At 39.5% G+C, this 17,550-nt stretch overlaps 2 protein-coding genes across 3 annotated transcripts in view; both read left to right on the top strand.

The window, feature by feature from the left end:
- Positions 1-11,929, top strand: part of rab3db (RAB3D, member RAS oncogene family, b) — a 33,635-nt gene extending 21,706 nt beyond the window's left edge. For both annotated transcript variants that reach the window (XM_028599432.1, XM_028599431.1), the window contains exons 3-5: positions 9,054-9,172; positions 11,408-11,532; positions 11,685-11,929. In XM_028599432.1, coding sequence (XP_028455233.1) covers positions 9,054-9,172; positions 11,408-11,532; positions 11,685-11,872 — 432 coding nt within the window. In that variant the 3' untranslated portion in view covers positions 11,873-11,929. The remainder of the gene's footprint in view (positions 1-9,053; positions 9,173-11,407; positions 11,533-11,684) is intronic.
- A 3,250-nt stretch (positions 11,930-15,179) lies between these two features.
- Positions 15,180-16,143, top strand: LOC114569261 (putative testis-expressed protein 13C). Its single transcript, XM_028599076.1, has 3 exons — positions 15,180-15,189; positions 15,275-15,402; positions 15,447-16,143. The coding sequence occupies exons 1-3, from the start codon at positions 15,180-15,182 to the stop codon at positions 16,044-16,046; spliced, it is 738 nt and encodes a 245-aa protein (XP_028454877.1). The 3' UTR covers positions 16,047-16,143.
- The last annotated feature ends 1,407 nt before the right edge of the window (positions 16,144-17,550 follow it).

Genomic DNA, 17,550 nt, shown 5'->3' with positions numbered 1-17,550 from the left:
TATTCCTAATATTCTTCTATCATACTTCTATATCTCCTATTAAGTGAGATCACATTGTATGGTCACTTATTCCTAATATTCTTCTATCATACTTCTATATCTCCTATTAAGTGAGATCACATTGTATGGTCACTTATTCCTAATATTCTTCTATCATACTTCTATATCTCCTATTAAGTGAGATCACATTGTATGGTCACTTATTCCTAATATTCTTCTATCATACTTCTATATCTCCTATTAAGTGAGATCACATTGTATGGTCACTTATTCCTAATATACTTCTATCATACTTCTATATCTCCTATTAAGTGAGATCACATTGTATGGTCACTTATTCCTAATATTCTTCTATCATACTTCTATATCTCCTATTAAGTGAGATCACATTGTATGGTCACTTATTCCTAAGGGCAGCCTGTGCCCTTTTGTAGTGTGTACACACTATTTCTCATCACACTGTGATAACTGTGATTAAATTCACTATATATACGTCTGCTATATGTTGCCACCCCTCAAAAATTCCTGCCACCCCATAAATATTTTTTCTAGGTCTGCCCCTGTAAGCAGCGATGCAGAATGGGGCTTTTGGCGTTAGTTACTGACCCCAAAAAGTCTCCTTTTTAGTGGCTCAGTCAGACGCAGAGGGCTGTCAACTAATTCCACGGTAATCCTAGGGCTGGGCGATATGGACCAAAAGTCATATCCCGATATATTTTGGCTGAATATCGATATACGATATATATCCCGATATTGTGGGGATTTTTATTTTTGTTTAATTTCTTTAGAGTGTAACATATTCTAATAAAATAACAATGTTCTAAGTAAATAGGATAAATAGGTTTGGAATTATTTTTACAACTGAAATAATTGTTTTGTAATTACAGAGGGAAAGTACCGAAGAAATGTACCATAATTTCAGGTATGTGTACCAATATTGGTTCAGATGTGAAAGGTACCCAACCCTAAGGGCAGTAGCCTAAACAATACATGTTTCATTTTAAGGTGAATTCATTGTAGTTGGTATATTTTTTTAAATATTTTGTTTACTGTCATGACAGCGATGGTGCCTTCTATGTTGCATCTTCAAAAGTGATTCTGAATTTGAAACAGCACATTGTAATTTCTGCATCTATTATCTAAGTATTTATTAGTAATACAGTGGAAATTAGTAGAAATGTGAATATTTGGTTAGCATGTTGATTTACGGTGTGTGCACCTAAATTTCAGTAGGGGGCCACTGTGCTCCTAGTGAAAAAAGCTAGTAGAGAGAGAGAGAAATTCCAGGTCCCAGTAGCTTAAAGACATCACACACAACACACACATACATCATAACAGGATGATAAAATAACTAATCCACATGAATAATATGGACAATAAAAGATACTAAATAAAAAAAATCCATATGAATATGCTAAGGGATATATATTAGGGCTGTCAATTGATTAAAACATTTAATCGAATTAATTACATACTCTGTGATTAAATAATCGAAATTAATCACGTACATAATTAACGGTGCCTGAAGCAATACTTTTTAAGAAAGTACGAAAAGAAAACAGAAGGGTACTAAACAACAGTCGGTGACATTAAAGAAGGGCTTGTTATTGCTAAGGCCATATGGTCCAAATTAAATGATTTCATAATAATCTATAACAATAACAATAACTTATTTCACTAGTAAATTGCTGTTGAACGACAAAAACAACCACCAGATGGGAAAAGGAGATTTACAATAACTTCAAATGCACCACGAGGCTGTAGTTTACCAGTTTCATTGAACGCACCGTGTTGTTTTTTAGTTGTTAGCCTAGAAATCTAGACGCCCCCTAGTGGCAGCTGGCTGGTCAGGCTAGCAGACTGTTACATACCGGCGTTGAATCCTCTACAGTAAAACACAGTCACACTTTACACCGTTTAACGTTAGCTGTTAGCATTTTAACAGTGTTTAATCCAGCTACTAGCTAGCGCTAGGCTAACGTTAGCTGCTGTTGGGTATAGTGTTAACTAGCGTCAGGTGCAGCGGTGTTTGTGTTGCCTGTATCGTCCGTCTCAGAGCATCAGAGAGAAGAGCAGACATATCAGGGCACCAGATTTCGGTAGCCAGGGTTGGCAGGAAGAAGGAACAAGTAGCTAAATGTTCCCATCAATGATCCAGGCAACATGTCCTCGTCTCCCTCCTTCATTTTACAGTCCAATGGGGGCTAGAACTTCTCCGGGTCAAACCTCAATATGGAATGGATTAATCTGCCTTATTTTTGTTAACGCGTTATTTTTTTTTCAGATTAATTAATCGAAATTAACGCGTTATTTTGACAGCCCAAATATGTATGTGTGTATATATATATATATGTGTGTGTGTGTGTATATATATGTGTGTGTATATATATATATATATCCACTGTGAATCGTTTTTTTTAATCAAGAATCTTTTTTAAATCGATATTGAATCGAATTGTGAGATTTTCTGAATCATACACCCCTAATAAAAATCCTTTATTAAACATTGAAAAGCCAAAAATATGGAAGATTTCATGTAATTTTAAACCTACAAACTATATTTTAATTGGAAGTTTACTGTATTATTTATAAAAAGGTACCTTTCGCTAGATTATTTTATTTTGCGCTTTTCCACCTTTTAATGGACAGGACAGCTAGCTGAGAAAAGAGAGAGAGAGAGATAGAGAGGGGGGGGAAGACATGCAGTAAATCATCACAGGTTGGACTTGAACCCTGGACCATGAGGCATAAACATCTAATTATATGTGTGCCTGCTCTACCCACTGAGCCAACCGGGCAACTTCTTCGCCATTTTTGAGTATTTTTGGAGCCCTTGCTGCTGGAATATTCCCGTTTAATACAGTATTTCTACGTTGTAGTTTAAGGATAAACTTGGAATATTTCACACTTGAATAAAACAGAAATAACTAGCGGTGTGAATTTTCACCAATCTCCCGATTCCATTACGATTATCATGTCAATTAATCTATTCGATATCTCGATGCGTCAAATCCATGTTTCTATTAAAGCCATGTAGGATACTTAATCATGTTTCTATTAAAGCCTTGTAGGATATTTAATCATGTTTCTATTAAAGCCATTTAGGATATTTAATCATGTTTCTATTAAAGCCATGTAGGATATTTAATCATGTTTTTTGTAGGATATTAAAGTTTCCCATGTAGGATATTTAATCATGTTTCTATTAAAGCCTTGTAGGATATTTAATCATGTTTCTATTAAAGCCATGTAGGATATTTAATCATGTTTCTATTAAAGCCATGTAGGATATTTAATCATGTTTCTATTAAAGCCATGTAGGATATTTAATCATGTTTCTATTAAAGCCATGTAGGATATTTAATCATGTTTCTATTAAAGCCATGTAGGATATTTAATCATGTTTCTATTAAAGCCATGTAGGATATTTAATCATGTTTCTATTAAAGCCATGTAGGATATTTAATCATGTTTCTATTAAAGCCATGTAGGATATTTAATCATGTTTCTATTAAAGCCATGTAGGATATTTAATTCATAGCTTTTCAAGCTTCAAAAACCAAACATTCTGCAGTGATCTAATACTAAATAAACTGGATACATAAAACTATACAGCACTGAGCACATGGCACCTCCTGAATGTGTGAACATACCAGAATATGTAAACAGAAATGTTGTTAGGCCTACATTACATTATAAACAGAAATAATCTATTATCAGCCGGACGATTATCGATGCAGCATCGTCCATGATTCGATGCGTCGATTGTTTGATTAATTTCAACACCTCTAGAAAGAACCCAGCAGACAGACAGACAGCAGACTCTGTCTGAGTGGGGAGAGTGTAAGAAGGGTTCAGTCTCTGATAGTCGGCCCTCTGTCTCCTCCGTTCTCTAAAGTGAGATGGATTGTTTTGTGGCCGAGCAGTCGGGCTGTAATGGAACATTTATAACCCCTCGATGGCCTCGGGTTGCCAGGGCAACCCACTCCTCCTCCTCCTCCTCCTCCTCCTCCTCCTCCTTGCCGTGAGGAAACCATCCGACAGAAACACACACTTATGCACCAGGTGCAAACAAAGGTTACCAAGGAACTGTGAGAGTGGAGTCGATCAGTCTACCTGTTCTATCTAGAGATGGCCCGATACCATTTTTTGCTTTCCGATACCGATTCTGATACCTGAACTTGTGAATCAGCCGATACCAAGTGTGTCATTTATTTTATTATGTTTTAACAGCTGTATACTACTATCTCTGTATGATGATATGATATATAACAGCTGTATACTACTATCCCTGTATGATGATATGATGTATAACAGCTGTATACTACTATCTCTGTATGATGATATGATGTATAACAGCTGTATACTACTATCCCTGTATGATGATATGATGATATAACAGCTGTATACTACTATCTCTGTATAGATGTGATATGATGTATAACAGCTGTATACTACTATCTCTGTATGATTATATGATGTATAACAGCTGTATACTACTATCTCTGTATGATTATATGATGTATAACAGCTGTATACTACTATCCCTGTATGATGATATGATGTATAACAGCTGTATACTACTATCTCTGTATGATGATATGATGTATAACAGCTGTATACTACTATCCCTGTATGATGATATGATGTATAACAGCTGTATACTACTATCCCTGTATGATGATATGATGTATAACAGCTGTATACTACTATCTCTGTATGATGATATGATGTATAACAGCTGTATACTACTATCTCTGTATGATGATATGATGTATAACAGCTGTATACTACTATCTCTGTATGATGATATGATGTATAACAGCTGTATACTACTATCTCTGTATGATGATATGATGTATAACAGCTGTATACTACTATCCCTGTATGATGATATGATGTATAACAGCTGTATACTACTATCTGTGTATGATGATGATGTATAACAGCTGTATACTACTATCCTGTATGATGATATGATTTAACAGCTGTATACTACTATCTCTGTATGAATGTGATATGATGTATAACAGCTGTATACTACTATCCCTGTATGATGATATAACAGCTGTATACTACTATCTCTGTATAGATGTGATATGATGTATAACAGCTGTATACTACTATCCCTGTATGATGATATGATGTATAACAGCTGTATACTACTATCTGTGTATGATGATATGATGTATAACAGCTGTATACTACTATCTCTGTATGATGATATGATGTATAACAGCTGTATACTACTATCTCTGTATGATGATATGATGTATAACAGCTGTATACTACTATCTCTGTATGATGATATGATGTATAACAGCTGTATACTACTATCCCTGTATGATGATATGATGTATAACAGCTGTATACTACTATCTCTGTATGATGATATGATGTATAACAGCTGTATACTACTATCCCTGTATGATGATATGATGTATAACAGCTGTATACTACTATCCCTGTATGATGATATGATGTATAACAGCTGTATACTACTATCTCTGTATGATGATATGATGTATAACAGCTGTATACTACTATCTCTGTATGATGATATGATGTATAACAGCTGTATACTACTATCTCTGTATGATGATATGATGTATAACAGCTGTATACTACTATCCCTGTATGATGATATGATGTATAACAGCTGTATACTACTATCTGTGTATGATGATATGATGTATAACAGCTGTATACTACTATCTCTGTATGATGATATGATGTATAACAGCTGTATACTACTATCCCTGTATGATGATATGATGTATAACAGCTGTATACTACTATCTGTGTATGATGATATGATGTATAACAGCTGTATACTACTATCTCTGTATGATGATATGATGTATAACAGCTGTATACTACTATCTCTGTATGAATGTGATATGATGTATAACAGCTGTATACTACTATCCCTGTATGATGATATAACAGCTGTATACTACTATCTCTGTATAGATGTGATATGATGTATAACAGCTGTATACTACTATCCCTGTATGATGATATGATGTATAACAGCTGTATACTACTATCTGTGTATGATGATATGATGTATAACAGCTGTATACTACTATCTCTGTATGATGATATGATGTATAACAGCTGTATACTACTATCTCTGTATGATGATATGATGTATAACAGCTGTATACTACTATCTCTGTATGATGATATGATGTATAACAGCTGTATACTACTATCCCTGTATGATGATATGATGTATAACAGCTGTATACTACTATCTCTGTATGATGATATGATGTATAACAGCTGTATACTACTATCCCTGTATGATGATATGATGTATAACAGCTGTATACTACTATCCCTGTATGATGATATGATGTATAACAGCTGTATACTACTATCTCTGTATGATGATATGATGTATAACAGCTGTATACTACTATCTCTGTATGATGATATGATGTATAACAGCTGTATACTACTATCTCTGTATGATGATATGATGTATAACAGCTGTATACTACTATCCCTGTATGATGATATGATGTATAACAGCTGTATACTACTATCTGTGTATGATGATATGATGTATAACAGCTGTATACTACTATCTGTGTATGATGATATGATGTATAACAGCTGTATACTACTATCTCTGTATGATGATATGATGTATAACAGCTGTATACTACTATCTCTGTATGATGATATGATGTATAACAGCTGTATACTACTATCCCTGTATGATGATATGATGTATAACAGCTGTATACTACTATCTCTGTATGATGATATGATGTATAACAGCTGTATACTACTATCTCTGTATGATTATATGATGTATAACAGCTGTATACTACTATCCCTGTATGATGATATGATGTATAACAGCTGTATACTACTATCCCTGTATGATGATATGATGTATAACAGCTGTATACTACTATCCCTGTATGATGATATGATGTATAACAGCTGTATACTACTATCTCTGTATGATGATATGATGTATAACAGCTGTATACTACTATCTCTGTATGAATGTGATATGATGTATAACAGCTGTATACTACTATCCCTGTATGATGATATAACAGCTGTATACTACTATCTCTGTATAGATGTGATATGATGTATAACAGCTGTATACTACTATCCCTGTATGATGATATGATGTATAACAGCTGTATACTACTATCTGTGTATGATGATATGATGTATAACAGCTGTATACTACTATCTCTGTATGATGATATGATGTATAACAGCTGTATACTACTATCTCTGTATGATGATATGATGTATAACAGCTGTATACTACTATCTCTGTATGATGATATGATGTATAACAGCTGTATACTACTATCCCTGTATGATGATATGATGTATAACAGCTGTATACTACTATCTCTGTATGATGATATGATGTATAACAGCTGTATACTACTATCTCTGTATGATGATATGATATATAACAGCTGTATACTACTATCTCTGTATGATGATATGATATATAACAGCTGTATACTACTATCTCTGTATGATGATATGATGTATAACAGCTGTATACTACTATCTCTGTATGATGATATGATGTATAACAGCTGTATACTACTATCTCTGTATGATGATATGATGTATAACAGCTGTATACTACTATCTCTGTATGATGATATGATGTATAACAGCTGTATACTACTATCTCTGTATGATGATATGATATATAACAGCTGTATACTACTATCTCTGTATGATGATATGATATATAACAGCTGTATACTACTATCTCTGTATGATGATATGATGTATAACAGCTGTATACTACTATCTCTGTATGATGATATGATGTATAACAGCTGTATACTACTATCTCTGTATGATGATATGATGTATAACAGCTGTATACTACTATCTCTGTATGATGATATGATGTATAACAGCTGTATACTACTATCTCTGTATGGATGTGATATGATGTATAACAGCTGTATACTACTATCTGTGTATGATGATATGATGTATAACAGCTGTATACTACTATCTGTGTATGATGATATGATGTATAACAGCTGTATACTACTATCTCTGTAAGGCTGTGATATGATGTAGAACTTTTTTATTCTCCAGTTTGTTATATATCCACTCGTCAGTTATAACGGTAAAAATAACATAAATAAACTACTTTAACGTAGATTTTCTTCGGATCTGTGCATTAACTCCAGTACTTCCTGATACCAGTGTTTTAGGCAGTATTGGACCATCTTTAGTTCTACCACTGACTCGAACATGAAATCATACATAACACACAACCAAGAATATGCAGGACATGCATCGAGGCATAAACCTCTCAGTATATGTGCGCCTGCTCTACCCACTGAACCAACCCGGCCACGATGCTTTGATATTTTGGACCTTTTTTAAACTTGAATTTTTGGATTTTGAGCAACCTGAATCTATGTTTTTGAAATACTGAAGCGTAAATGTTTCAAATTCAGCTTCTGAAATTGCAAATCAAGAAATTTCATATTTTCATTTCAGTGAAGTGAATTGAGAACAAAAAATTCAGACATGGTTTTCAAAGTAAATAAAAATGTTTAAATATTAAGTATTCAGTGTATGTTAATATTGAAATACTTATGTCTCCTTTTTGCTTCCATACATCTGCATTTGGCCAGATGTTTCTGATAGCTACTCACTCTAATATTTAAATGAAGGATCTACTCTGACTTTAAAATAGTGCAGCAACAGGCTGTAGTTTGGAGAATGTTGCCCCCTTGTGGTTTTATTTTTGTGTCATGGAAATATATTTGAGCACACCTTTGTGTGTGTGTGTGTGTGTGTGTGTGTGTGTGTGAACCAACTGTACACTACTGTGTCTACACTGCACTATATTTCTTGTCCTGTCTATACTTATATATGACACTTTTCTGCTTTTTTTGCACTTCTGATTGGACACAAACTTCTTTTCGTTGGCTTTTTACTTGTACTCTGCACAATGACAATAAAGTTGAATCGTGTGTGTGTGTGTGTGTGTGTGTGTGTGTGTGTGTGTGTGTGTGTTCGTGCAGGATACAGCAGGGCAGGAGCGCTACCGTACCATCACCACAGCGTACTACCGAGGAGCCATGGGCTTCCTGCTCATGTATGACATCACTAACCAGGAATCCTTCAGCGCAGTTCAGGACTGGTGAGTCGGACGTATTTTACTCCACGAGATTAGGTCACTTTGTGTCGAGAGCTATACAAGAAATGTCAGATCTATAGACGAGTCTACGTTGGGGGGGATTAACCCCCTAACCCCAGTGGCTCTCGGGTCAAGCGTGATTTATGCGTTACAATCAACGGCGTGGCTCCTAGAGGTGTGAATCTTCACTGATCTCCCAATTCGATTTGATATCTCGATGCATCACGATGCGTCAAATCCACGTTTCTATTAAAGCCGTGTAGGATATTTAATTCAGAGCTTTTCAAGCTTCAAAAACCAAACATTCTGCAATTCTCTAATACTAAATAACTTGGATACATAAAACTATACAGCACTGAGCACATGGCACTTCCTGCATGTGCCAAACATAGCAGAATATGTAAACAGAAATGTTGTTAGACCCACATTACATTATAAACAGAAATGTTGTTAGACCTACATTACATTATAAACAGAAATGTTGTTAGACCTACATTACATTATAAACAGAAATGTTGTTAGGGCCATTACATTTAAACAGAAATTATAAACAGAAATGTTGTTTACAGGCCTAAACATTACATTATAAACAGAAATGTTGTTAGGCCTACATTACATTATAAACAGAAATGTTGTTAGGCCTACATTACATTATAAACAGAAATGTTGTTAGGCCTACATTACATTATAAACAGAAATGTTGTTAGGCCTACATTACATTATCAACAGAAATGTTGTTAGGCCTACATTACATTATAAACAGAAATGTTGTTAGGCCTACATTACATTATAAACAGAAATGTTGTTAGGCCTACATTACATTATAAACAGAAATGTTGTTAGGCCTAAACAGAAATGTTGTTAGGCCTACATTACATTATAAACAGAAATGTTGTTAGGCCTACATTACATTATAAACAGAAATGTTGTTAGGCCTACATTACATTATAAACAGAAATAATTGATTATGAGCCGGCCGATTATCGATGCAGCATCGTCCATGTCCACGATTCCATGCATACGTACGAGGATATAACCCTGCCGTAGCCTGGCGTCACTTCTTTAAAAATGAGTCTACGCGTCGCGGCGATGCACGTCTCTCGGCCGTGGCGTGGTAGCTAGGGATGCACCGAAATTAAAATTCTTGGCCGAAACCGAAAAAGAGGAAACCAAGACTGAAAACCGAAAGAAATTATGCCAATTATTAGTACCATTGCATTTATGGCTCTGACTGTGTACTGACTTTACTAAAATCAAGGCATTGCAATTGTATAAATGAATATTAAAGTTTAATTAAAAAAATATATCTAGCAGAAATATGGCTACAATCCGATAGTCACATACAGTATATGTAGCCTAAGAACAGAATAGCTTACCCACCCATTATTATTATTATTATTATTATTATTATTATTATTATTATTATTATTTGAGGCACTTTCTTGCAGGATTTCACTGAACATATCAGACAACGAGGGTGCATGCCCCTCATCTGGTGCAGGGAGACGAGTATCGGTGGCTGAATATTCGGTCATGAAGGCTGGGTCATGACCGAAAGAACGAGATCCAGGGTACAAGTGGCCGAAATGGGTTAGTTGGAGGGAGGTCCAGCTGGGAGGAGGCCTCGGGGAAGACCCAGGACTAGGTGGAGGGAGGTCCAGCTGGGAGGAGGCCTCGGGAAGACCCAGGACTAGGTGGAGGGAGGTCCAGCTGGGAGGAGGTCTCGGGGAAGACCCAGGACTAGGTGGAGGGAGGTCCAGCTGGGAGGAGGCCTCGGGGAAGACCCAGGACTAGGTGGAGGGAGGTCCAGCTGGGAGGAGGTCTCGGGGAAGACCCAGGACTAGGTGGAGGGAGGTCCAGCTGGGAGGAGGCCTCGGGGAAGACCCAGGACTAGTTGGAGGGATGTCCAGCTGGGAGGAGGTCTCGGGGAAGACCCAGGACTAGGTGGAGGGAGGTCCAGCTGGGAGGAGGCCTCGGGGAAGACCCAGGACTAGGTGGAGGGATTATATCTCCAACCTGGCCTGGGAACGCCTCGGGATCCCCCAGTCGGAGCTGGTTAATGTTGCTCGGGAAAGGGAAGTTTGGGGTCCCCTGCTGGAGCTGCTCCTCCCGCGACCCGACACCGGATAAGCGAAGATGGATGGATGAATATTCGGTGCATCCCCTAGGTTCTTTATTGCTTAATGGATCCATGTTTTTTCTTTCAACCCTGACTGTGGAACTTTGTGTGTCCTGCAGGGCGACTCAGATCAAGACGTACTCGTGGGACAACGCTCAGGTGATCCTGGTCGGGAACAAGTGTGACCTGGAGGACGATCGGGTCGTCCCCACGGAGGACAGCCAGAGGCTGGCAGAGGAGCTAGGTGGGACTCTTTAACTCGCACTGTTAACACGGTTACACACTGGCTGCGTGGCGTGTCCATTTATATTTGGTACTGTGTGTGCATTTTAAGATGCACACTGTGCATGTACTGTTTTGTTTCCTGGTGAATGAAATGATGTTGCTCTCGCTCAGGTTTCCAGTTCTTCGAGGCCAGCGCCATGGACAACATCAACGTGAAGCAGGTGTTTGAGCGTCTGGTAGACGTCATCTGTGAGAAGATGAACGAGACCATGGAGGGAGACCTGAACCTCGTCACCAACCACAGGAACCAGACCCTCAAAGACTCGCCTGCAGACAGCCACGGGGGCTGTGCTTGCTGAACCATGTTCCTCACACACACACACACACACACACACACACACACACACACACACACACACACAGACAGACAGACAGACACACACACACACACACACACACACACACACATACATACATACACACACAGAGACACAGACACACACACACAGACAGACACAGACACACACACACACACACACACATACATACACAGACACACACACACACACACACACACACACACACACACACACACACATACATACAGACACACACACACACACACACACATACAGAGACACACACACACACACACACACACACACATACAGAGACACAGACAGACACACACACACACACATACAGAGACACAGACACACACACACAGAGACACCGACACACACACACACACAGAGACACAGACACACACACACACACACACATACATACATACAGAGACACAGACACACACACACACACACACACACACACACACACACACACACATACAGAGACAAAGACACACACACACACACACACACACACACAGAGACACACACACACACACACACACACACAGACACACACACACACACACACACACACACACAGAGACACAGACACACACACACACACAGACACAGACACACACACACACACACATACAGAGACACAGACACACACATACACACAGACACATACAGAGACACAGACACACACACACACACACACATACAGAGACACAGACACACACATACAGAGACACACACACACACACACACACACGTTTGTTTCACTATCTTTATGGGAACCCACATTGACATAATTCATTCCCTAACCTTAACCTTAACCATCACAACTAAATGCCTAACCTTAACCCTTACCTTCACCTTAACTATAACCTAATTCTAACCCTAATCCTAAAACCAAGTCTTAACCCTCAAACAGCCCTTTAACCTTGTGGGGACCAGCATTTTGGTCCCCACGAAGCTGTGCAGACCCCACAAGTATACTGTATTCCCCGGTTTTTGGACCCCACGAATATAGTAAAACACACACACACACACACACACACACACACACACACACACACACACTGTGCCTCAGCCATGTGAAGTGCTGCTCCATGATGACCCAGAGGACATCTTCATCAGCGCTGTCACACACCTGTCCTCCCCCAGCGCTGTCACACACCTGTCCTCCCCCAGCGCTGTCGCGGCGAGACAATGCTAGTTATTCCACCGACTACAAACTTTGAAATAATCCATCCATGGTGTTCTGAGTGAGATCCGGTTTCTGAATGTGTCCTAAATTCAGTCTCCTGGTGAGCTGGTCAACATCTGCACGGCTTTCTACGTCACTAGCCGAAACGAGGTGGCTAACTGCAACCGTTAGCTCTTAGGGTTAACACGCTAATGCTAACACTAATAGCAAAGCACTGCTACAACACACACAAGTTCACCATAATCTCCAAAAGAACTACTTCCATGTGCTCCCTGGTTTAGAAGAAGTCTCCCAGCTGATCCTGCCTTGGAACTGACTGAAGTTGGAGAAACAGCCTTTCTTTTACTGTCTATGGAGCTAGCTGACATGATCTACATCTGAGCTACTGAGCATGTGCGAGTGCAATCAAAGATAGTACAGGAGAAGAAGAAAAGAGGTCTCACTCTGTAGCTAAAACAGAGACCTGAACACCTGGTGAAAAGACGAGCTGCAGCAATGTGTAGTACAACAAAAATATGGTGTTTTTTGAAAATTAAACCATGTAAACCTATTCTGGTACAACCTTTAAAATACAATTATGAACCTGAAAATGAGCAGAATATGGACACTTTAAAGAGGCTCCATTGTCTGTTTTTGGAACGATGAGCTCTGCGATGAGCTGAAGTCTGCCCTGTGTTTGTCCACGGCCTCTACCGATGCTGCTACGCTAGCATTTTAACATTCACTGTCTCTGTAACAAATGTTCAGCAGCTTCATTTTCTGAGTCGTCTATTGCAGAAAACTATAAGTGATGCCAAGTCATGTTTTGGGATGGCTGGACTTTTGGGCCTTTGTTGTTTGTGTTTTTCGGGGGTTTGTCTGAGATCTATGCAGTCCGTGTGCTTAGCTTTGAGTTTTGGGCAGCCTACTTGGAATGATTTATGTCTCAAACATGGACATGTTGAGCTTTGTAAGGCTGAAAGTTAGAGCCCAACGTTTATTGACTATTAAGAGGATGACACGATTCTCCAAATCCCCCAATTAATTTAAACTTTTGATTTAAACTTCTTTTCAGCAGTGACAGCAATAGCTAGCGTGATTAGAGCCACTAGATAGCAGAAGGTTTCTGAGTTTCTCCGAGTTTAACGAGGTGCACGATGAATGGATCCATCAAGTTCTCTTGGGAGCCCACAGGCTTTACCTTCACTGTTGCAGCCTAAATTAGCTCTCCAAGCTAACGTTAGTCAAAGTATTGACCTATGAAAGCATCAGACATGGATTTAGGTGGAGATAGGAGTATATCCAGCTGTTCCTAGAGTGGCATTAACCTTAGTGTATGGGACGTAGGAGTTCTCTACCCGGAAGTTATTGTAAACTAACATTGTGATGTGGTCGATAAAACCGCTTTTTCTTGTGCACTGCTAACGCTGAGAGAGCTGGAGGGAGATGCTAACGCTGAGAGATCTGGAGGGAGATGCTAACGCTGAGAGAGCTGGAGGGAGATGCTAACGCTGAGACATCTGGAGGGAGATGCTAACGCTGAGACATCTGGAGGGAGATGCTAACGCTGAGACATCTGGAGGGAGATGCTAACGCTGAGAGATCTGGAGGGAGATGCTAACGCTGAGAGATCTGGAGGGAGATGCTAACGCTGAGAGAGCTGGAGGGAGATGCTAACGCTGAGACATCTGGAGGGAGATGCTAACGCTGAGACATCTGGAGGGAGATGCTAACGCTGAGAGAGCTGGAGGGAGATGCTAACGCTGAGACATCTGGAGGGAGATGCTAACGCTGAGACATCTGGAGGGAGATGCTAACGCTGAGACATCTGGAGGGAGATGCTAACGCTGAGAGATCTGGAGGGAGATGCTAACGCTGAGAGAGCTGGAGGGAGATGCTAACGTGTGTGTGTGTGTGTGTGTGTGTGTGTGTGTGTGTGTGTGTGTGTGTGTGTGTGTGTGTGTGTAGCATCTCTGAGAAACTGCTTTTTGCCACTATCAGTAAAAACAGTGAGCTGGTTAAAGAGGGTTAGTTAGTTGTCAGCTCTGTGTGCCGTTACTGTAATACCTTTTCATGTCGTTGAAGTGAATAAAATGAGGTTTTATCATCGTTGCACATTATGGGATGTCGGCCAGTTAAAACGTTCGTCTTTTTGATCCTGTATGTTAGCTTTGAAAAATGTCTTGAAGTTGTCTCTGCTATCATCCCAGAGAGATAAGAAGTGAAGGAGGTTCTCGGTTCCAGCAGGTCCAAGTACCATTGGTTCCAGCAGGTCCAGATACTGTTGGTTCCAGCAGATCCAGATACTGTTGGTTCCAGCAGATCCAGATACTGTTGGTTCCAGCAGGTACCATTGGTTCCAGCAGATCCAGGTACCATTGGTCCCAGCAGATCCAGGTACCATTGGTCCCAGCAGATCCAGGTACCATTGGTTCCAGCAGGTACCATTGGTTCCAGCAGATCCAGGTACCATTGGTTCCAGCAGGTACCATTGGTTCCAGCAGGTACCATTGGTTCCAGCCGGTCCAGGTACCATTGGTTCCAGCAGGTACCATTGGTTCCAGCCGATCCAGGTACCATTGGTTCCAGCAGGTACCATTGGTTCCAGCCGATCCAGGTACCATTGGTTCCAGCAGGTACCATTGGTTCCAGCAGATCCAGGTACCGTTGGTTCCAGCAGGTACCATTGGTTCCAGCAGATCCAGGTACCGTTGGTTCCAGCAGGTACCATTGGTTCCAGCAGATCCAGGTACCATTGGTTCCAGCAGGTACCATTGGTTCCAGCAGGTCTTGGTACCATTGGTTCCAGCAGATCCAGGTACCGTTGGTTCCAGCAGGTACCATTGGTTCCAGCCGATCCAGGTACCATTGGTTCCAGCAGGTACCATTGGTTCCAGCCGATCCAGGTACCATTGGTTCCAGCAGGTACCATTGGTTCCAGCAGATCCAGGTACCGTTGGTTCCAGCAGGTCCAAGTTCGAAAAAAGTTAATACATTGTGATATATCGCAGGATATTGCAATATGTTTAAAATCGCAATAATATTGTGTCGTGAGACCTCTGCTGATTCCCACCCCTACTGTCTGACAGAAGCATTACGTCATAAACGTTTATGACACGTTTATGACACGTTCATGACATTGTCATGTCACTCTTATGGAGATACCTTCAAGTGTAACCAAAAAAACCAAATCTGTTTCTCCACAAAGAATCGTGCAAAAGCTCCACTTTAAAACTAGAGATGAGCTCACAAGTTATTCAGCATGAAACATGACTAATCAACTAAAATCAAAACGGCCAGTTAGTTAGTTGACTAATCAAGGGGGGAGGGGCTTGCAGCCCTACGGATGAGATGATTGGATGTTTTAGATTCTGATGCAAGCGTTGTGAAAAACTGCATCTTATAAACAAGAATAAATTGTTTAAATGTGTATATGAAAATAAAGAATATAATTATTACAAACAGGGCGAGCTTGCACATTTTTGTCTTTTTAGTTTCCTTTTAAAAAAATCAGTTACAGATAATTTATGACCTCAGGTCACAGCTTCTCTTCTCTCCACATGTTATCTGAAGAAGCAGATAAACCACACGCTGCTAGCGGTGTTATACATAAAGATTCCTGCACACACAGACACACACACACACAGACACACACACACACACAGACACACACACACACAGACACACACACACACACATGTAGTTTATAAATCTGAGGTTTGATTCTAAAGTAAACTAGCCGACAATATAACGGCTACAAGTCAGCGGAGATGATGAGACCATTAAACACACACAACTGTGTGTGTGTGTGTCTGCGTGTGTGTTTGAATCCTTTCCACTTTTTACAATGTTTTAATAGCCTACTTTAACTACATTTTCTTTTTACAGACTTTTACTTTTTCTACCCTGTGTTTGTCCACGGCCTCTACCGATGCTGCTACGCTAGCATTTTAACATTCACTGTCTCTGTAACAAATGTTCAGCAGCTTCATTTTCTGAGTCGTCTATTGCAGAAAACTATAAGTGATGCCAAGTCATGTTTTGGGATGGCTGGACTTTTGGGCCTTTGTTGTTTGTGTTTTTCGGGGGTTTGTCTGAGATCTATGCAGTCCGTGTGCTTAGCTTTGAGTTTTGGGCAGCCTACTTGGAATGATTTATGTCTCAAACATGGACATGTTGAGCTTTGTAAGGCTGAAAGTTAGAGCCCAACGTTTATTGACTATTAAGAGGATGACACGATTCTCCAAATCCCCCAATTAATTTAAACTTTTGATTTAAACTTATTTTCTTTTCAGCAGTGACAGCAATAGCTAGTGTGATTAGAGCCACTAGATAGCAGAAGGTTTCTGAGTTTCTCCGAGTTTAACGAGGTGCACGATGAATGGATCCATCAAGTTCTCTTGGGAGCCCACAGGCTTTACCTTCACTGTTGCAGCCCAAAGGCTAAATTAGCTGTCCAAGCTAACGTTAGTTAAAAGTATTGACCTATGAAAGC

Source organism: Perca flavescens, chromosome 15 (genome assembly GCF_004354835.1).
Source record: "Perca flavescens isolate YP-PL-M2 chromosome 15, PFLA_1.0, whole genome shotgun sequence".
Lineage (NCBI taxonomy): Eukaryota > Metazoa > Chordata > Actinopteri > Perciformes > Percidae > Perca > Perca flavescens.
The sequence above is the reverse complement of the archived record's forward strand: the minus strand, read 5'-3'. Positions and strand labels throughout refer to the sequence as shown.

Coding starts and splice junctions, on each gene's coding strand:
- LOC114569261 (XM_028599076.1), top strand. Junction 15,403..15,446: donor GATACTGTTGGTTCCAGCAG/GTACCATTGGTT, acceptor TGGTCCCAGCAG/ATCCAGGTACCATTGGTCCC.